The sequence below is a fragment of the Struthio camelus genome, chromosome 18 (genome assembly GCF_040807025.1).
Source record: "Struthio camelus isolate bStrCam1 chromosome 18, bStrCam1.hap1, whole genome shotgun sequence".
In the NCBI taxonomy this organism is placed as follows: domain Eukaryota; kingdom Metazoa; phylum Chordata; class Aves; order Struthioniformes; family Struthionidae; genus Struthio; species Struthio camelus.
This window is the reverse complement of record NC_090959.1, coordinates 19037666-19057720: the sequence shown is the minus strand read 5'-3', so window position 1 is coordinate 19057720 and position 20055 is coordinate 19037666. Positions and strand designations below refer to the sequence as shown.

Below are 20055 nucleotides of genomic sequence, written 5' to 3'. Positions count from 1 at the left end.
CCTCTCGGTCTCTGTCTCGGCTCTTCTCTTTCCGTCCTCGTCATCGATCGCCGCCTTCAGCTGTGTGCACTGCCCGCGCCTGTCTTCTAAATCTCACATCCAGGTTTTCCCAGATTTACTGCTGGTTTCTCTCACAGCCTCTTTCAGGCCGGCCGCCCTGCTCCCGCCCTTTCCCGGCGGCTCCTTGCGAGGATGGGACGGGGCTGCGCCGCTAGGAGCCGGCTCTGAGCGACTCGGCGGCTGTGCGGACGCGGCATGGAGCACGTTCTGGCTGCAAAATTCAGGTCCAGATGCCAAAATCTCTCTAGGCAAGGTTAAAGGATGCTGAGCGGTAGAAACTGGCTGTGATCCATGTGTGATGATAATAAAGAACAACAGAATAGATTTTAGTGCTTTTTCAAAGGTCTCCCAGGAAATTGTCTATTTAAACACAAGTAAAATAAATGAAAAATGGTGTATGCCTTTTTCATTTCCATGTAGAAGCTAAAATAGATGTTGGGTGCCACAGTTAAGTAAAGAGGCAACCTTCCAAAATTGGGCCATAAAACCCAAGGCTCTCCCTCCCCACTTCTCCCCCGTTGTGTATCTAGGTCATCTCGGCTCTCTGATCTCGTATAACCACTGGAAACAGCATAAGAAAATAGCGAAGCATAAAATATCTTCTGCAGCACTGGAGGTGTTATTCTTATAAACAAGTAAAGTACTTGGGAATCAATAAGAACTTTTACTCATAGCCGCTAGAGAGAATTCATTTCTTGAATTATGTGATGGGATAAACGAGATCCCAATCTGGCTGCCACCTTGCGTATCAGCAGCTATCTGTTCCCAAGCGGGCTGAAAATCTCATGGAATTAATTACAATAATCAATCCTAGAAATGACAAAAGTATTGATTAGTATTTTTGTCTCTCTGCAGTCTGGCAGCGCTGTGACTCTGGGAGTATTACAAAAGTGATAAAGAGCAGCTCCAGCTATGGCTGGAAGATGTTTATCCAGTGATGCTGCGCGACAGAGCAACGTCGAGGGGTTTTATATGCAAAGATGACATCACCCAAACGCTTTTGTATTTTATTACTTTCAATAATAATAATCTCATTCCTCTTTCTAGCTCTTGTTTATTTTACATGCCAGTTCATTTTTAATACCTGTTTACTTATTCATTTCCTGGAAATAATAGGAAAGCGAGCGCGTGCTGGTCTGTGCACGTGTTAGACCCGTCGGTTCGGGCGCGGGGGACCGGCCGCTTCCCGGCAGTACCCCGCGGCGCTGGCGCTCGGCCCTCCCGCTCCGGGCGACGAGCGACGCGGACGGCGTGCCCGGCGCGTCGGGGACCCGGCGCGAGCCCCGCGGCGGCCGGGGCGGGACGGACGCGCTGTGCTCGCTGCGGGAGGGTGAGCTCAGCTGCAGCCGCGATGGGGACGCACACCGATAACGATTTCTGAAGCTAAGGTTTTCTCTGAAAGTTGGAGCAGTTGACAGGAAATAATTGGTATCCGATGAGAAATTTGGATCGGGTACTCTAGCACGTTACAGAGGAGCGTGTATAACTGGAGGATAATGCACCAAATCATCCCTCGGCAAAGGAGAACATAGAGCAAGGGAGCTGCCAGGCCCAGCTTCAAACATGTGGAGGTAGATGAGGTTTCTGTCTTTCAAGGTTAGCTGAGCCCCGTGCCCGCGGGCGTTGCACTCCGCCGCCATGCTGAGCCGGCTCGAGAGGCGGCGCGCTTGGCCGGCCCGAGCTCGCCCCGGCCGCAGCAGCGCCCGCGGGAGCCGGCCGGATGCGTCCCGCGGGGAAGCGGAGCAGGGAACAGCGCGACCGCCGGCTTAGCGGCAGGGCTGCTCCTCGGCGCCCGCCTGCCCAGCGGGTGCCGGCGCGGAGGATGTTCTGCCCCGGGCGCCGGCAGAGCCTCGCGGCTCCGCGGGAAACGCGCCCGGGACGGCGGCGCTTGCTGCGGGCGGCGAAGGCGGCGGCGGGGACGGGGCAACCAGCAGGGAGGCTTCACCTTCCAGGCGGCTGCGACGCTCGAAGCGCTCTCGCCGAGAGCCGACGCTCTCCGCCGGCAGGATTTTGCATGGCACCAACTATGGAGCAAGGGCACTTCTGCAGCCCTTTACGCTCAGTGCAGGACCCAGCGTTTGGGCAGTGGCAAATACCATAACATAAAGAAGGAGAAAAAGTGCTCTGGCTGGTGTGACCTCAGCAACACTCAGGACATGAGGGAAGTGGAAAATGGAGCAAAGCGGTCTGGGTTTGCCAAAGACGGATCATACAAACCCAAGCTGATATCGCTCTATGATAATTAATTTTAAGCCAAAAGGAATGTGATAGATCTCGGCTATCTGGATTTCAGTAAAGCACTGATAAAGGTGCTACTGAGGAAATTAGTATTGGAGCTGGAGAAGATGGAGTTTAAAATAACTGTGAGTAGAAGTAGAGAGCGGTAAACGAGCAGGGCTGAGCGGGGAGGCGACAGGCTGGAGTGACGGGGCAGCTCCTCGGCGGCTGTCTCAGCCCCGTCCCCGTTAACGTCGCCGGTACCGACCTCGGGGCCAGCTGCAGCAGGGCCGCTTCCCGTTTCGCTGGGCGAGGACGGCTCCCAGCGCGTCCCCTCTCGGTTATTAGCTCGAGTCAGGTTAGTCCCACGTTAACAAAGGCAGGCGCAGGAAGGGCCGGCGGGCGCCGCTTGGGCAGGGCCGCGGCAAGGGGCCGGGAGAGACGGCGCGGGAGCGGGGCGGCCGGGAGGGGGACACGACGCCTCCCAGGCGCCTGCCGCCCCGCGGGGCCGCGAGGCAAACTTGGCGCTCGCCCGGCCAAAGGCACGTTGCGCGACGGTTGCAGCCCGCTGAGCGGGTTGCCAATTCGCTCGGCCTCGCGAGGGCTGCCAAATCGGGTGGCTGCCGCCTCGCAGCCGGGCGGACGTCGAACACGGAGCGACGCCCCAGGGCCGCGCGTTAGGCGACGGGCCGCAGCAGCCCCAGCGGAGCGGCGGCCTTACTGGGCGCTCGCTCTGGCGGGGCTGGCGGCAAGGTGGTTCTCCAGGTACACGATGCGCGGGGACTTCTCGGAGGGGCAGGGCGGCCGGCCGCTCGGCGGGTCCCGGGGCGCCGGGCGGCCGGCGGCCGGCGGCTCTGCGGCGCTGTCCTGCGCGCCCACGTCTTCCACCGCCAGGCTGCTCCGGCTGGAAACCTGGAAGTACTGGGTGGCTTCTGCCGGCGTGCCGGCGGCTGAGAGCGCCCCGCGGGCCGCGGGCTCGCTGGGGGCGGCGGGACACGGCCGGTCAGGACCCGCACAGCCTGCCCGGGGAGGAAGAGCGAGGGGATGTCCCTGAACGGGCTGGCCGAGGTCCCCGAGGAGGCTTTCTCCTGTTCTTGGACAGGCTCCGCTGTCGGGTTTTCGGAGAGAGCTGCCGGCCGGCACGCGACCGCGACGAGCGGGTTCGCCTTCCCGCGCCGCCCCGCGGCTGGGCCGGGGCGATCCCCGTGCAGAGCAGGTGGCGGCGGCGCTCGGCCCGGCGCCCGCGGCGGGCTCGGACGCGCTGCTGCCCGGAGGCTGTGCTGCGCGCCCGGCTCCCCGCTGCCGTGCTTCCTCTTGCCGCCGGCTCCCCGACAGCCCTTGCGCGGGGCCGCAAACCGCCTTGCAGGCTGGCGCTGCCTTGCCCGGGGCTGCAGGGCCCGCGTTGGAGGAGTCGAAGGCGTCTCCCTTCCCGTGGCCGTCGGCGCCCGCTGCCCAGGCCTGCTGCAGCTCTGCCAGCATCTCCTCGAGGACCTGCCTGGCCTCCTGGTACCTCTGCCACGCCGCGGTCCATGCTCCCAGCCCGCTGCTGCTCCGCATCGCGTGCACGTGGGCCTCCATCTCCTGCAGCTTCTTCAGGGAGAAGTCCACCGACAGCTTCTGGAAGGAGCTCTCGAGGCACTGCAGCACCTCCAGGTTCCCCGTCTGACTCTCCCCGCGCTTCACGCAGGCCGAGCAGCGTTTGCAGTCCAAGTTGAGCCACGTGATCTGGAAAACAAGGCGAGAGCTGTTGGTTTGGTTTTTCTTGCTGCTCAGCCCGTGCCTGGTCCAGGAGCGGCCGCGCACCCACCTTGCTGGAGAAGCGGCAGAGCTCCTCCAGCATTTCCAGCTCAGCCCGCCGTCGCTCCACGGCCGCGTGGAAGCTCATCAGCTTGGTCCGAAAAAGGGCTGCAGCTACCTGGAAGGAGTCTGCCTCGGGGAAAGCCGAGTCTTGGACCTCAGCTGCTTCCTGACACAGAGCCAGCCCGTGGTTGTACCGAGCCTACAGGCACAGCAGGAAGGAAATAAAAGCTGCGTATGTGAAAAGGCTCTGACCTGCTTCCTTGTGGACTTATTTGTTACGGGTCAGGCTCTCTGCAGGGCTCAGTATTCACCATCAACATCAAAGCTACGTTCTCGGTTTGGACAGCAAAACATCTCTAGGCATGTGAGAAGCAGCAAAGAGAATGGGGCTTCTCGATCTCTGCTCCTTGCACAAAACAGGTTATTCTGTCCTGAAAGGATTCACCTCATTTCTTCCTCAGTGCAGCGCATGTAATGATATGACTTTCGTATTTAGGGGTATGTGAAGAAAAAAAATCTTTGCCATCACGTTATTGTCTGATGGACTCCCAGGCCCTGCAGGAGCAGGGAGCTGGGGCTTGCGAAGGCTGGAGCTCAGGAGCGGTGGGGAACGGCAACCTCAGCCCAAACCGCATCAGTGAACAGCGAAACTGTCTCCCCCCCGCAGGAACGAGGCTGCCCAAAACCTGGTAAACCCCTTGGAAAATCGGCCATGAAAACTGAAGTTTGACACAGCCAGCCTGGAGGAAACCCAGTTTCATGCAGGAGTCTTGTTCCAAACCAAATCTGGGGAACTTGGGCTGACTGTATCGGCCTGTAATGACATTGGAACACTTCTAATTTTGCATTTTTAGCTTTCTGCTGAGTGCCTGGCAGAGAGCCTGAGCCGTGTAACAGCTCTAGTGGTAGCGATACCCTATGGATAAATATTACAGAAAAGCCTCCTCCAAACATACTGTTGCCTGAGTGAGGAATTCCTTAAACTGCTCGCAGGGTTTCTCGCAGCCGTCGGGGCTCCACTCCTGGGCACCCATTTCCTCCAGCCGAGCCGCTGCCTCGCCGTCCAGCCAGCGCCCGAGCTGCGGCAGAAATGGGAGCAAGAGGGTTCACACCAGAGCCGCTATTTACAGCCGCGGCTTCCTCGGGAACTCCCCTTCCTTCCCTTCGATTATCTTCATCTCAGACTTGATTGCGCACAGTAGCCCCATAATTAAAACCAAAGCTCCAGGCAATCCTGTCATTCTCTGCATTTCCTTTATCATCAACAATCTAGGAAACGGGCAGATTTCTTTTGCTGTGTTCCCAAGGCTGGATAACCTCAATTTGCTGCATACAGAAAGGGGGCTGGACCTGGCCCGTGACGCCCGCGGTCGCTCTTGGGACACCCCAGCTCACCTCGCCGAACTCGGCCTCGAGCTCCCTGGTCTTCCGGAGGAACTCCAGGCGCTCCAGGCAGCTGTTGGATTTGGACACCAGGTCGTGGACTTCCTCCTCCAGCTGGCTGTAGAGCCCCTCGGCCGCCTCGAGGCTGCTCCTGGCAGGAGACGCAGTCACTGACCCCGGAGGAAGGCGGGCTGCCCGGCTCGGCGCGGGGAGGACGCCGCGGCCGATGCCCGTCGCGGCGGCTGCGTCGAGCAGGAGCCTCTGGACGGGAGCGACGGAGCCGCTGCTGCCCCCCGGAAGCGGGCGCTGGCGCTCGGCTGAGCGGGCACGGAGGAGCCGAGCGAGCAGCGGCGCGTGCGTCTGGCGAGCGCCCGGCGGTCCGGGCCCGGGCTGGGAGCCGGATGCACCCTGCAGCCGCCCGCCCCGGCCATCCCGCAGCCCGGGACTCGCTGGAGCCGTGTGGGCTGGCGGGGCGTGCTACGCCGCGGGCGGCACGCTGCTGGAAATGTCCCCGCGTCACCGAGCGAGCTGGGAGTCAGGGATCGTGGGACAGGGAAGCGTCTGCCGGCAGCACGGCTGAGCAGAGGGAGGCAGCGGGATGGTTGCTGCCAGCGTGCATCGCGGGACACGGGCGGCATCGCGGGACACGGGCGGCATCGCCAGACGTGTGTGGGCGGCATCGCAGGCACGTGCGGTGTCGCGGGATGCGTGCAACATCGCGGGACGCGGGGCACGGCCGGTGGGACGCGTGCGGCGCCGCTGGGGCCTGGCCCCATCTAGTGGCCTTGCTGAGACATCCCTGCCGGGCTGGCTGCAGGCCTGGCGGAGCATCCCAAAGCCGGCGGGAGCGGGGAGACCCTCCCACGGGACCTGCACCCTCCGGAGCCGCGGCGCCGGGGATCGCTGCCCCCGCGCAGCCGGGGCGATGCGAGCGCCGGGGCTCGGAGGGGGCGCAGGGCAGCGCGGGAGCGCCCCGGCGAGCGGGAAGGAGGCCGGCGGGAGGACGCGGCGAGGGCCCGCCGCGGGTGCGCGTGGTCCGCGTGCCCCCCCGGCGCTACCTGACGTGGGGCGAGGCGGCGAGGCGGGCGGCCTCCCGGCGCAGCCGGGCGAGCACGGCACCCCCGTCGCGCTGCAGGCCGACGAGCTGCGGGTCGCTCAGCACCCTCCGCATCAGCTCCTTGTGCCGGGCTATGCAGGCGGCCGCCTCCTGCGGGGGACAGACACCGCCTGGCCGCGCCGCTCCCGGACCCGCTGCTCCGGCCCGCCGGCAGCGGGAGCAGCCCCGGCCGCCGGGAGCGACTGCTCCTCGGCTTTGGAGAAACGAGGCGAAACGTCTCCGGGCGTCGGGCTGCGAAGGGACCCTCGGGCGAGCCACCCGCGCTCTCAGCCCAGCGCAATCGGCCCCGCTCGTCCGCCGCGAGAAACCAGCCCCCGGGGCCGAGGTCTGGCAGCTCGGGACGCCTGGGCAAGGGATCAAGAGCGAGCCCGAGCCCGGCCGAAGCGACCGGCCGGCCAGCGCCGCGCTCGGCTCTGCCCAGGGCGGCCCCCCGCCGTTACCTGCGCCGCCGCCGGGCCGTCGGCTGGCCGCAGCTCCTGGATGCAGCTCCGCAGCAGCGCCGAGGCCTGCCGCAGGCCGGCCGCGAAGGGGTGCAGCTTCTGCGGGAGACGCGGGGTCAGCGGGGCCGAGCAGCCGGCCGGAGGCGTGGAAGGAGCAGGGCACGGAGGAGGAGCAGTGCCCGCCGGCCGCCCGTTTGCGCCGGGGGGAAAGGGGGCCGCGGGGACCGCGAGCAGCAGACACCTGGAAGAATTGCACCCACTCGCTGTGGCGGTAGGGGAAGGAGCCGTCCAGGTCTCGCGTCACCTGGGAGCTGTCGACATAGCGGCTCAGCGCCTTCAGCGATGGCAGGGTCTCCACCTGCGGGGACGAGCTCGTGAGCGCCGCGGCAGTCCTCGGCCTGCCCAGGCCCCGGCAGCGCCCCGCCGCCCCGGTCGCTGGCACCGCAACGCTCTGCGCGACGGCCAGGCTAGCTCACCGAGCTCATTAACATTTCCCGTTATGTTAATTAAACTGAGCAGCATTACCAGAAGGACGAACCCCTTCACGTTCTAAGGCCGTTTCCCCAAGGGCCGCGTCCAGCCCCGGGGGGCGACTGGGGAAGCCCTCGGCTGCCCCCGGGAGCAGCCGCCCGCCCGCCCGCCGGAGCAGCGGGGCGACCCGGCGGCAGGAGCGAGGGGGCTGGGGCGGCCCGGGTGCCCGGGGGAGCCGCCGGGGCGGGCGGCCGGGCGGCCGGGCCGGCTCTCACCTGCACGCCGGGCAGCTTCTCGCGCTGCGCGGCCAGCTCCTTCTCGGCCAGCAGCAGCACCGCGTGGATGGAGCCGGGCGCGACGCTCTGCGGGGAGACGGAGAAGAGTCACCGCGGCAAACCCAGCCCTTCGCGCCGGCCCCGCCGCCCCGCGCCGCCCCGCCGCCCGCCGATGCCCCCGTCGTCTGCAGCCGGCGGGAGGTAATCGCAAAGGAAAAGGCTCCCAGCATCGCTGCTGGGGGACCCGGAAACCAGCTCGCTCGGGTCACGGTACCCTGCCGGGGACTGCGCGCACCGCTGCAGACCTGTGCTCGGATCTCAGAGATTTAATGGCAGCTTTGGGAACAAAGTGGCAGCTGTTTAAGCATCGCCAGTCCTAGAGGGAATCGGGAGACGAGGCTGCTTGTCGGGGCAAAAGCAGCGAGGGATATGTGATTTTTCTAGATAAATATATTGTCATGCAGCAGCAGGCAGCTGAGATTTGTCTCAATAAATCCGCACCGTGATGCTTACGGGTAAAAATCTGCGAGTGAGATAAAAAATGTGGCTTTAGGCGCCAGAGGGAAAAGGGCTGTCGGAGAAGCTGCTCCGAGCCGCGGGGATGTGTCCGCAGGTGCTGCCGAAACGCAGCGGGCGCGGAGGGAGGCTGTGCCGCCCTCGGGGGACGGCGGCGCCGACGCTGCCCGGGGCAGCGGCGCTGACCCCGGAGACTGCTCCGAACAGGCGGCCGCCAGCGCACCTGGACGGCTCTGAGCGCCGCGTACAGCACAGGAGAGGCAGGTTGCTTCCTGGCGTCCACGACCATCGTCAGCCCGCTCTCCTTCACTTCTTTCCTGGCAGATGACAAGGATGAAAAGCGCGTTGACCGGCAGTGGCACGTGATGGTGGGGGGTCCCTGCCCTCAGACTGCAACCCTCGCGCCACCGCAGGGGCGATGGGGCTGGGCTCCCGCCCTCCTCGCCGAAGCAGCAGCGTGACGGCAGGCCCTGCACGCGGAGCTGGGAGAAAGCGGCTCCTCCCGGGGGGAAACCAAAGCTGAAGGAGATGCTGACAATTCAGGACCCCAAAGCTTTGATGGAGGCAGCGCACCAGGTCCTCACCCTGCTACGGTGCGACTGCCAAAACTGGCACGTGCCAGAGGGTGCCGAAACTGGAGTGTGAGGGACAGGCCCGAGCCAGGATGTGCTGAGCTGGAGCGTGCCTGAGCTGGGATGTGCATGAGCTCAGATGTGTATGAGCACGGATGTGCACGAGCCGGGATGCCTATGATGAGGGATGTGGACAAGCTGGGATGTGCATGAGCTGGGATGTGCATGGGCCGGGATGTGCACGGGTCAGGATGTGCACGGGCTGGGATGTGCATGAGCTGGGATGTGCCCGGGTCGGGATGTGCACAAGCTGGGATGTGCATGAGCTGGGATGTGCACGGGCCGGGATGTGCATGGGCTGGGATGTGCCTGAGCTGGGATGTGCCCGGGCTGGGATGTGCACGGGTCGGGATGTGCATGGGCCGGGATGTGCACGGGTCAGGATGTGCATGGGCTGGGATGTGCACGGGTTGGGATGTGCATGAGCTGGGATGTGCATGGGCCGGGATGTGCATGGGTTGGGATGTGCATGAGCTGGGATGTGCATGGGCTGGGATGTGCATGGGCTGGGATGTGCATGGGCCGGGATGTGCACGGGTTGGGATGTGCATGAGCTGGGATGTGCATGGGCCGGGATGTGCATGGGTTGGGATGTGCATGAGCTGGGATGTGCATGGGCTGGGATGTGCATGGGCTGGGATGTGCACGGGTCGGGATGTGCATGGGTTGGGATGTGCATGAGCTGGGATGTGCATGGGCTGGGATGTGCATGGGTTGGGATGTGCATGAGCTGGGATGTGCATGGGCTGGGATGTGCATGGGCTGGGATGTGCACGGGTCGGGATGTGCATGGGCTGGGATGTGCATGAGCTGGGATGTGCATGGGCTGGGATGTGCATGGGTTGGGATGTGCACGGGTCAGGATGTGCATGGGCTGGGATGTGCATGAGCTGGGATGTGCATGAGCTGGGATGTGCATGGGCTGGGATGTGCACGGGCTGGGATGTGCATGAGCTGGGATGTGCATGAGCTGGGATGTGCACGGGCTGGGATGTGCATGAGCTGGGATGTGCATGGGCTGGGATGTGCACGGGCTGGGATGTGCATGAGCTGGGATGTGCATGAGCTGGGATGTGCATGAGCTGGGATGTGCATGGGCTGGGATGTGCATGGGCTGGGATCTGCACAGCTCGGGATGTGCATGGGCTGGGATGTGCATGGACTGGGATGTGCACGGGTCAGGATGTGCATGGGCTGGGACGTGCCCGGGTCGGGATGTGCACAAGCTGGGATGTGCATGAGCTGGGATGTGCACGGGCCGGGATGTGCATGGGCTAGGATGTGCCTGAGCTGGGATGTGCCCGGCCTGGGATGTGCACGGCTCGGGATGCGCATGGGCCGGGATGTGCATGGGCCGGGATGTGCATGGGCCGGGATGTGCATGGGTTGGGATGTGCACGGCTCGGGATGTGCATGGGCCGGGATGTGCATGGGCCGGGATGTGCATGAGCTGGGATGTGCACGGGTCGGGATGTGCATGGGCTGGGATGTGCACGGGTTGGGATGTGCATGGGCTGGGATGTGCATGGGTCGGGATGTGCATGAGCTGGGATGTGCACGGGTCGGGATGTGCATGGGCTGGGATGTGCACGGGTTGGGATGTGCATGGGCCGGGATGTGCATGGGCCGGGATGTGCATGAGCTGGGATGTGCACGGGTCGGGATGTGCATGGGCTGGGATGTGCATGAGCTGGGATGTGCACGGGTCGGGATGTGCATGGGCCGGGATGTGCACGGGCCGGGATGTGCACGGCTCGGGATGTGCATGGGCTGGGATGTGCATGGGTTGGGATGTGCACGGGCTGGGACGTGCATGAGCTGGGATGTGCATGAGCTGGGATGTGCATGGGTTGGGATATGCATGAGCTGGGATGTGCATGGGTCGGGATGTGCACGGGCCGGGATGTGCACGGGCTGGGATGTGCATGGGTTGGGATGTGCATGGGCCGGGATGTGCATGGGCTGGGATGTGCACGGGTTGGGATGTGCATGGGCCGGGATGTGCACGGGTCGGGATGTGCATGGGCTGGGATGTGCACGGGTTGGGATGTGCACGGGTCGGGATGTGCATGGGCCGGGATGTGCACGAGCTGGGACGTGCCCGGGCTGGGACGTGCCCAAGGGGGTGCGCATGGGACGCTGGGCATCCCTCACTGCCCAGGACCCCAAGCCGGGAAGGCGCCGGGGTGGGGACGTCCCGGCAGGTCCCGCGGGCCCCTACCTGGCGACGGAGCAGAAGTAGAGGATGAGCCGCGCCAGCTCCCCGGCCGAGCACCACGCGGCCTCCCAGGCCCTGCCGCTGGTGGTCACCTGGATGAGGGCCCGGCCCAGCCTGTCCGTGCTCCCTGCGGAGGAAGGCAGACGCCGAGTGACCGGCCCCCGCCTGGGGACCCCCGAGCGGCTGCAAAACACCGGGAGTTTTGCAAACCCCGGCGGGGGCAGGCACGCGCTCTTCCTGGCCCCTGCTTTTGTTAGTGAAGCGGGGCCGGCAGCAGCCCGCCGGGGCCAGCCCTGCCGCGGCCGGCGCGAGGGGGCTCCTGCGCAGCCCGCCTTAATGCTTTGCAGCTGCGGCCGGCGCGAGCGTCGCGGCTGCCCTTTTCCGGCTCCCTCGCGGCCCCCGGCCCCCTCCCGCGTGGGGGCGAGGGCTCTCGGGGAGAGCGCACCCCGGGAAGTGCCAGGGCAGGCTGCTGGGGACATTTTGCTGGGAAAAAAGATGGTTTTGTCACAGTTTTCAGTTTTGGGGAAAAGAAATCAACCAAATGTTTAGTATTTGGCAGCTAAAAGCTGCAAAGCTTCATTTCTGAGGAATGGTGTAGGAGGCTCCCTGCAGCTGCGCGCAGAGCCCATGTCAGCTGCTCAGAGCAGACTGCCTTTCTTTAGAATTTTTTTTGCCCAATTGACTGAAAATTTTCCAATTGAGGTGGGAGGAGGGGGCGCTTTCTGGGCTCCAGCAAAGCCCCGAACCTCTCCTTCCGGAGACCTGCCTCCAGCAGAAGGGTAGTTATCCTGCCCGGCCGGGCCTCTGCGGACAAGGGCCCGCGCGAGCCGCCCGGGCTGGGCCGTACCTGGCAGACACACGACGCCGGAGAGCAGCAGCCCGGCGTGCAGCTCCTGCCAGGCCGGCGGCCGCGGCGCCCCGGGCTCCCGGCCCGCGGCCGGCCCAGAGGGGCCGCTGGCACCGCCGGCGCTTTGCAGGGGCCGGTCCTCCGCGGGGGCGCCGGCTGCCGGATCTGGACCTGCTCGCAAGAAGACGAGACAGAGATGAGCTGGCAAAGGGGAAAAGGGCAGAGAAATGCGAAAATTGGGCACTTGCGCCGCTTGCGAACCAGCGGCTCAGCCCCGGCGCGTGGCACCGTTCAGACGTTACCCTTCCCGGCGGGTTTAGCCCTGCTCATCCTGGGGGAGTAGATCGCAGACATCTTCTTCCAGGGCCCCTCGAGGTGGCTGGCGGCTCTGTCCCCGGCGGAGCCGTCCCCGGCGGGGGCCCCGTGCCGCTGGCCCTTCAGGAAGGAGAACTTGTGGCTGGAGCCCGTCGCCTCCGAGCGAGCCGGGGACTTGAGGAGCTTGAGGTTGCCCGGCTTGGCCGCCTCCTCCGCCTTCGGGCCGGGGCCGGCCGCCCCGTCCGGGCAGCGGGAGAGGAGCGCCGGGCTGCCGGCGGGGCCGGCCCGCCGCCTCCGCTGCGCCGGGCTCTTGCCGGCGGCCGGGGGCAGCGCGTGGCCGGGGCCGTCGGGCTCCTCCAGGATGGCCGCCATGAGCCCGGGGCCGAAGCTCACGGGGTTTTGCAGGGCGGCCAGGTAGGAGTGGCGGTAGCGGCACCTGGGGCCGTAGCAGCCGGGGTCCCCGCGGAGCCCCCGCCCCAGACAGGGCGCACAGGGACCCTCCGAGCCCGGCCCCCTGCCGCAGGACCCGGCCCCCGCCTCCGGCGCCCCGCTCGGCCGCGGCAGCGCGGCCTCGGCCCCCGCTCGGCCGGCGGACGGCAGGCACTTGGCCAGCAGATGCAGCTTCTCCTCGGACAGCTCCAGCAGGTCCACGTACTCCCCCTCCAGGTTCTGGCTGACGATCTCGCGCAAGCTGGGCACTGCCAGCCTGGCCGGCTCCTTCCGCGGCCCCAGCTGGTCCACTTTGATAAGCCCCGGGTATTTCCCCTGGCCAGGCTTCTGAGCGGCGTCTTTGCAGCCCGGGACGTTGCTGTAGGGCCCCGGCGCGTGGGCCGTGCGGAGGGGCCCGGCAGCGCCCGGCAGCGCCGGCTCCGCGGCCGCCTCGGGGGCGCCGCAGCCCGGGGCTGCCGCGGGCGAGGAGGCTCCCGCGCTGGGCTGCTCGACGAACTCCGGCGTGGCGATCCTGCTCCAGGGCAGCGGGGCAACGCCATCCTCAGTGGCCACCAGGCAGGTGTGCAGCGGGGCGCCGTCGTGCTCGCAGTTGATCTCCTCCAGCCACTCGTTGGTGAAGAGCAGCGCGTAGGTGGCCTCGGGGACGGGCGTCTCCCGCACCGTGCGCAAGTCGCGGGCGAGGTGCTTGAGGGTGATGCGAGCCGAGCGCTCCCGGCAGGGCTCGGCCTGCAGGTAGAAGTCGCCCGAGCGCAGCAAGAGGGGGTTGAGCGGTGCGAGATGGACAACCACCTTCTCGTGAAGGCACAGGGGCCAGCCTTCGTGGAGGAAGATGCAGTTAATGTAGGGAGCCTGGCAGGGAGGGAGGACAGAGCGCGTGAGCGAGCACCCTGGCCTCCCCGGGGCTCGCGCCCCCGCCAGCGCCCGCAGCTGCCCTCGCCGCCCGGCTCCGCAGGACCCGACGGGGACGGGGGAGCCCAGCGCCCCGACGGGGACAGCCCCGAGGCCGTGCCGGCGCGGGTCTCGCAGGCTCACCCCCAGCCCGCGGGCACTCGCGGGGGGATGCCGCCTGCCGCGCGCTGCCCGGAGGCTCCCGCGGGCGAAACCCTGGGCGGGAGTTGCGGCGGGCGGGAGCGGAGGTGCTGCTGCCCGGCCGCGTCCGGGCTCTCTGCAGAGCCGGGCACGTGCAGGGCCCCGCGGCGGGCAGCCAAACCGCTGGGCTCCGCCGCGGTGCGCGGGCTCCGGCAGGGGACGGGCTGGGGGACACGCTCGCGGCCGGGCAGCAGGCAGGAGCCTCGCAGCCCGGGTTACTCGGCCCGGCACCTGGGCCCAGCCATGCAGAAGGTCACGCTTTAGGGCAAAACGTCACGCTTTAGGGCAAAACCTCCGGTGGCCCAGGAGCAGGGTGCAGACCGACAGCCGGGCGAAAGGCCGGCACTACGCGGGAGCTTACGCAGGCCGCCTGCCGCACGTGTTCGAAGAGGCGCTTGGCCGGGATGAGGAACTCGAGGAGGCAGCAGAGCCCGTCTCCCCGGTAGCTGGTCTCCAGCAGGCGAAACACCTGGCCGAGCACCGTCGGCGCCGTGGCTTCGAACGGCGGGTACAGGGCTCGGAGGGCGCTCTGCACCGCCGTGTCCAGGGACCGGGCGTCCTGCAGGAGGGAGGAGAGCATCGCTGGTGAGGGCAGCGGCCCGAGCCCGGGCGTCCCGGACACGCTGCCCGCGTCCCAGGCGACGTCGGCCCGGCGCCCCCGGCCGGCACGACGGAGCTGGTGCTGGTCAGGTTTGGACGTGACGTAATGCGGTTGAAAGACCAGCTCCAAACGCCGCCTCCCGCCCCGCTCGGGAAAGCCTGTGATGCGGGAGACGGGCGAGCAGCAGCAGCAAAGGGTTAACGGGAGCCGGCGCCAGAGGTGCCGGAGGAGCGCAGCGGTCGCAGGGGGACAGGAAGGACGAACATCGGCAGACGGAGTGGGTGTTTCAGTTCAGACTCATCGCTGAATGTCATTAACTCAAGATTAATCATTAGAGCATTTTCTGGGAAACGATCTGCTGCCTTGAACCCGGCTCCACCGCAAAGCGAGGCTTTCCAGAGCCAGCGAGGAAGCTGCTTTGGTGCCACGCAGAAACTCGTATTTCTGAGTTCGCTCTTCCCGCTTTGCAGAAGGCAGTAATTACTGAGACCTTGCTTCGAGGCTCGCGCTGACCTCGCTGATGCTGTTCCAGGCAAGGAAGCAATCAGACAGGTCACATTAAACCCAGCTGCGTTACCGACCGCGCAAGGGTGAACATCGGCCTGGGCGCCAGAGAGAGAGGCGTAGCACCGAGCGGGAAAGGCAGAGACGGCTTCAGCTCTCAGCGGGCACTTCTCCGGGAAGCTCAAATAAACCCTTGGCGGCGGGCCGGGGCCGGGGCCCGGCTGCAGGCTGGCGCCTCGTCGTGGCGCGGGCCGGCCGGCGGCAGCGGCTTTGCCTGCCGAAACGCCGCTGCTCAGGCGCAGCCGCGGGTTTCCGCGTGCGGGATGCCGGGGCGGCCGCGGGGTCGGCCCTCCGCAGCGGAGCTTTCCCCTCCTCCTCCTCGTGCGCCTCGTCTCTGCTCGGGCATCGGCCGCAGCGGCGTCCGCAGCCCCGCGGCCGGGGCGGCTCCGGCTCCGCGTTCAGCCGCGGCGGGATCCCAGCGCCCGCACGGCCCCCGGGGCAGGCGCCGCGGCCAGGCTGAGCGTCCTCGGCTCGCGGCGACAGCTGAGTCAACAGCGAGGTGCCGCGGCTCGGGGCCACCCGCGGCGCGACCCGGCCCGGCCCCGGCGCCGGCTGCCGGCGTGCTCCCGCGCGGGCGCTCGGGAACCTAACTGGAATTAATTGGAGGTGGGAATTAGTTTCCAGCAGCTAATCCCTGGTCTGGAAGCCCATTGAGAAACAAAGTGGCCTTCGTTAATTCAGCTTAATTAGCTTTAATGCGCTTTAGCTAACACACTTTGCAGTCATGCTTTGGTTAATTCTTCTTGACTTTTTCTCAGCGTTTCTGCACAGAAACCCTGCCGCCGGGCCTGGAAGGTGACGCCGCAGGGCCCGAGCAGAGCGTGGCCGGCCCGCCTGCAAGCCTGCTCCCCGCACGAGCTGTTCCCTAACCGCTGACTTTCTCCTGCTTCCTCTGGTTTTGCATCGCAGGGAGGGATGGGGGACTCGCCCCCGAAGTCCCCTGCCGCTGCCAGCATAAATCCCCACTCTCGGCTTCGCCTCGCTGCCGCCGCGTTCTCGCGCCTGTGCCAGCGCCCAGAGCTCCCGGCGCGCCGCGATCGTGGGAGCCGCTGCCCGCTCGCCGGCCCCCGCGCCGCCCGGCGCCCCCGCACCTCCCAGCCGCCGCAGCCAGAGCCGGGCCAGCGCTCGCAGCCCGCCTGCACCCGCCAGCCCCGGCGCCGCTGCCCGGAGCCTCCTGGCACAGCTCTGGCACATCCCCGGAGCTGCGTGCTGAAAGCTGACCCCGAAGAGCAAACCCTCCGCTAACCAGCCGTCAGGGCTCGTCCCCATGAAGGCGGCGATGCTGGGCTGGGGCCAGTGGGTGGCCCCGGAGCCGCTGCCCGGAGCGCACTGGGGTCGGTGCGGGCTCCCTCTCGGAAGGGCAGGAGGCACGGGAGGGATGCGCAGGAGGCGCAGAAGGCACAGGAGGGATGCGTAGGGGGCGCGGGAGGCACAGGAGGGATGCACAGGGCACGGGAGGGATGCATGGGAGGTGCAGGAGGGATGCGCAGGGGTGCAGGAGGCACAGGAGGGATGCACAGGGCGCGGGAGGGATGCATGGGAGGTGCAGGAGGGATGCACAGGGGTGCAGGAGGCACAGGAGGGATGCACAGGGCGCGGGAGGGATGCATGGGAGGTGCAGGAGGGATGCGCAGGGGTGCAGGAGGTGCAGGAGGGATGCGCAGGGGTGCAGGAGGCACAGGAGGGATGCACAGGGCGCGGGAGGGATGCATGGGAGGTGCAGGAGGGATGCGCAGGGGTGCAGGAGGTGCAGGAGGGATGCGCAGGGGTGCAGGAGGCACAGGAGGGATGCACAGGGCGCGGGAGGGATGCATGGGAGGTGCAGGAGGGATGCGCAGGGGTGCAGGAGGCACAGGAGGGATGCACAGGGCGCGGGAGGGATGCATGGGAGGTGCAGGAGGGATGTGCAGGGGTGCAGGAGGTGCAGGAGGGATGCATAGGGTGTGGGAGGGATGCATGGGAGGTGCAGGAGGGATGTGCAGGGGTGCAGGAGGCACAGGAGGGATGCACAGGGCGCGGGAGGGATGCATGGGAGGTGCAGGAGGGATGTGCAGGGGTGCAGGAGGTGCAGGAGGGATGCATAGGGCGTGGGAGGGATGCATGAGAGGTGCAGGAGGGATGCGCAGGGGTGCAGGAGGCACAGGAGAGATGCACAGGGTGTGGGAGGGATGCATGGGAGGTGCAGGAGGGATGTGCAGGGGTGCAGGAGGGATGTGCAGGGGTGCAGGAGGCACAGGAGGGATGCACAGGGCGCGGGAGAGATGCACAGCGGTGTAGGAGGCGCAGGAGGGACGCACAGGGTGCAGGAGGGATGGTGGGGGGTGCAGGACAGATGTGTGGGAGGCGCAGGACAGATGCGTGGGAGGTGCAAGAGGGATGCGTGGGGGGTGGGGGGCCGTGGAAGGGAGGTGCGAGGCCATGCTCGCAGCAGCCCCGTCCTGCGGCCGCCGCTCTCCTCACCGGCGTCCCCGGGGAAGCGTCCCCGGGCCGCGGCACGGCAGCCTCCGCCTCCTGCTCCCTCCGCCCGGCTCTCCTCTCCCTCCCACGCCCCGAAGGTCGGCAGCGTTTTCCCAGCTCCTGCTGCCTTCCCGTGCCCCGCGTCGCCGTCACGAGCCGGGTGGCCGGTCCTCTCCCGACGGCGGCCGAAGGACCGCTGGGAGGGGGGTGACCCATGCCAAAGGGGCAGCTCCAGGAACCCCCCGGAGGCTGAGGATGAGCACCCGCCTTTGAAAGCCACGGGAGGCTTCACCAGCTAGGATAAACTCTAAGTGTCTGAGAAAGGGACCAATCCTGCTACGAGGGAAAAGAAGAACATCTTCCAAATCGCTAACAACACGATCCAACAGGAAATGGACTCGGCAGAGGACCGATCGTCTCCATAAATAAATAAATGCACTTTCCTGTGAATAGAACAAAACCGCACAGAACTTCATAAAACAGCGGGGACCGCTCAAGCCAAAGTCAGAACAAAACCATTGACTGATGGAGGCACCAGATGATACAGAATTGATTATGCTGAGGAATATTTTGGCCTAGAATGCCTAAAAATGTGTTCTTTAAGTGTCACAAAGCACTTCGTCCCTGGGAGAGGCTTTGGGGGCAAGCGCAGCCAGCAGCATTGTGTTAGTGCGAGACGCCCAGCCGAGACTGACCAGGGAGCGATTAGAAATCAAAAGGAAACCAATTAGCCTGCTTCCCTTCGCCAGTTTAAATGAAATGCAAAAATGAAACAAAAGGCATTAGGGAACATAAGGAGATTTACATTTGCAAAGCTATTTCCATTTTAATAAGCCAAAGTGCTGTTAAATAGAGATTGATATTTCTCCCCAAATGCCCATATTTTTTAGAAGTGGTTTATACCAACAAGAGGAGCCGGGCTTTGGCGTTTCCATGCCGCAGAGTCGTTTAACGCCTCTGCTAACCAACGGGGTGACTCAGCTCCCTCTGCCCTGCTCAGGATGGCAGCATGGTTTGAATGCCGCAACCAGCAGTGAATAACAATTCCTCTCCCTCTTCTGCAGCTTTTACTTTCAGCAAGAGTTTGGCACTGCAGGATCCAAGTTTTAAAGAACAGCCACAGCATGGAGGAATACAAGGCCAGTGTTCGCCGCCGCGCAGCCCGGGAGCCCAAGGCAACGGAGCCGTTGCAGTGACGAATGAGACGGCGAGCCAAGGAGCGGATCGACTAAGCAACGCCGCAGCAGAAGGGCTGGCACGGTTAATGTATTAGCACCCTTTTTCTGGACCCAAAACTCCCTGAAATTGTGCGGGACAGTGTGAACGATGCCAGGTCGCAGCCCTGCGCCCGTCTCGCCGGACGGCTGCTAGCAACCGCCGCACTCTTCCTCGCTCCCGGAGCCAAACCTCTGCTGGGGCCGTGGCGGGCACCCGCGGCGGGCAGCTCTCAGGGGGCAGCGTGGCCGTGGCCGTGGCCGTGGCCGTGCTTGTGGCCATGCCCATGCCTGTGGCCGCGGCCGTACCCGTGGCCGTGGCCGTGGCTGCACCCATGCCCGTGGCTGTGCCCGTGGCTGCAGCTGCGCTCATGCCCGTGGCTGTGCCCGCAGCCGTACCCGTGGCCGTGGCTGCACCCATGCCCATACCCGTGCCTGTGGCCATGGCTGCACCCATGCCCATGCCCGCGGCTGCGCCCATGCCCATGGCCACGGCCAGGCAGCACCGCACAGCCTCCCCGCGTGCAGGTAGCGCGAGGCCGGGGCTCGCGCGAGGCCCCCCGGCCGGGAGCCCGGGGAAGGGCTGCAGGAGGGGTACAAAAGCAGAAGGCATTACCATGTTGAATGGGAAGTGGCGGAGGGGCCGGGGGGAGGCGGCAAGAACGGCCCCGTCCCTCTTCCTTCCTCGGGGCCGCTCCGGCAGCGCCGCTCCTCAGCGCAGTCCCGCTGCCCCGGCGGCGGCCCGGCAGCGCCGAGCACCGGCCCGCGGGGCGCCCCGGCCCCGGCCGCCCGGCCGCTCCCTCCGAGCCTCCATCCCGGCCTGGGAAAGCCGGGCGGCAGGATCCCTCCCACTCACCCTCGGCTCTCGTTAAGGGAAAAAAAAAAAAAAGAAAGAAAGAAAGAAAGGGAAAAAAAAAACAGAAGAAAAAGAGCAAGCCCCGCTGGCGAGGGGGGAGGAGGGGGAGTGGAAAGGGGGAAGGGAGGGGGCTGGCTGGAGAGACGGCTCCGAGGCGGCCGCGCCGCGGCGGCGGGGCAGCGCCGGCCGGGCCGGGCCGGGGCGGCGGGGGGAGCGCGGCGGCGCCCGGGCACCGGAGCCCCCCGGCCCGGCCGACCCGGCCCGACCCGGCCCGACCCGGCCGAAGCGCCGAACCGCGGCGCCCGTCGCACCGAGCGGCCCCGCTCCAGCAGCCGCTCCGGGCTGCGGGTGGTTATGCCCCGCGACGCCAGCAGAAACGCGCCGCTCGGCGTGTGCGCGTCTGTACGTTCATGCGTACACGATTTGTGTGTGTGTGTGTGTGTGTATGTATGTATGTATGCACAATTCGGGGTGCTTTTCCTCTGTTAAATGTAGGCAAATGTCGATACGAAACATCAGGGAGTGTTTTGTAC

General features: G+C 65.8%; 1 protein-coding gene across 2 annotated transcripts; it reads right to left on the bottom strand.

Moving 5' to 3' along the window:
* Window positions 1-1053: 1053 nt before the first annotated feature.
* KIAA1755 (KIAA1755 ortholog) lies at window positions 1054-19378 on the bottom strand. 2 transcript variants are annotated; one of them, XM_068913037.1, is made up of 14 exons: window positions 19283-19378; window positions 14192-14389; window positions 12279-13590; window positions 11977-12147; window positions 11133-11256; window positions 8503-8596; window positions 7764-7850; window positions 7259-7375; window positions 7018-7116; window positions 6519-6667; window positions 5473-5611; window positions 5034-5156; window positions 4085-4276; window positions 1054-4002 (listed from the first exon to the last, which is right to left on the bottom strand). In XM_068913037.1, the coding sequence occupies exons 1-14, from the start codon at window positions 19283-19285 to the stop codon at window positions 2995-2997; spliced, it is 3816 nt and encodes a 1271-aa protein (XP_068769138.1). In that variant the 5' UTR covers window positions 19286-19378; the 3' UTR covers window positions 1054-2994. The 2 variants fall into 2 exon arrangements, with proteins under 2 accessions (XP_068769138.1, XP_068769137.1); XM_068913036.1 differs by lacking the exon at window positions 19283-19378 and having other exon boundaries at window positions 14192-14536.
* Between the last annotated feature and the right edge of the window lie 677 nt (window positions 19379-20055).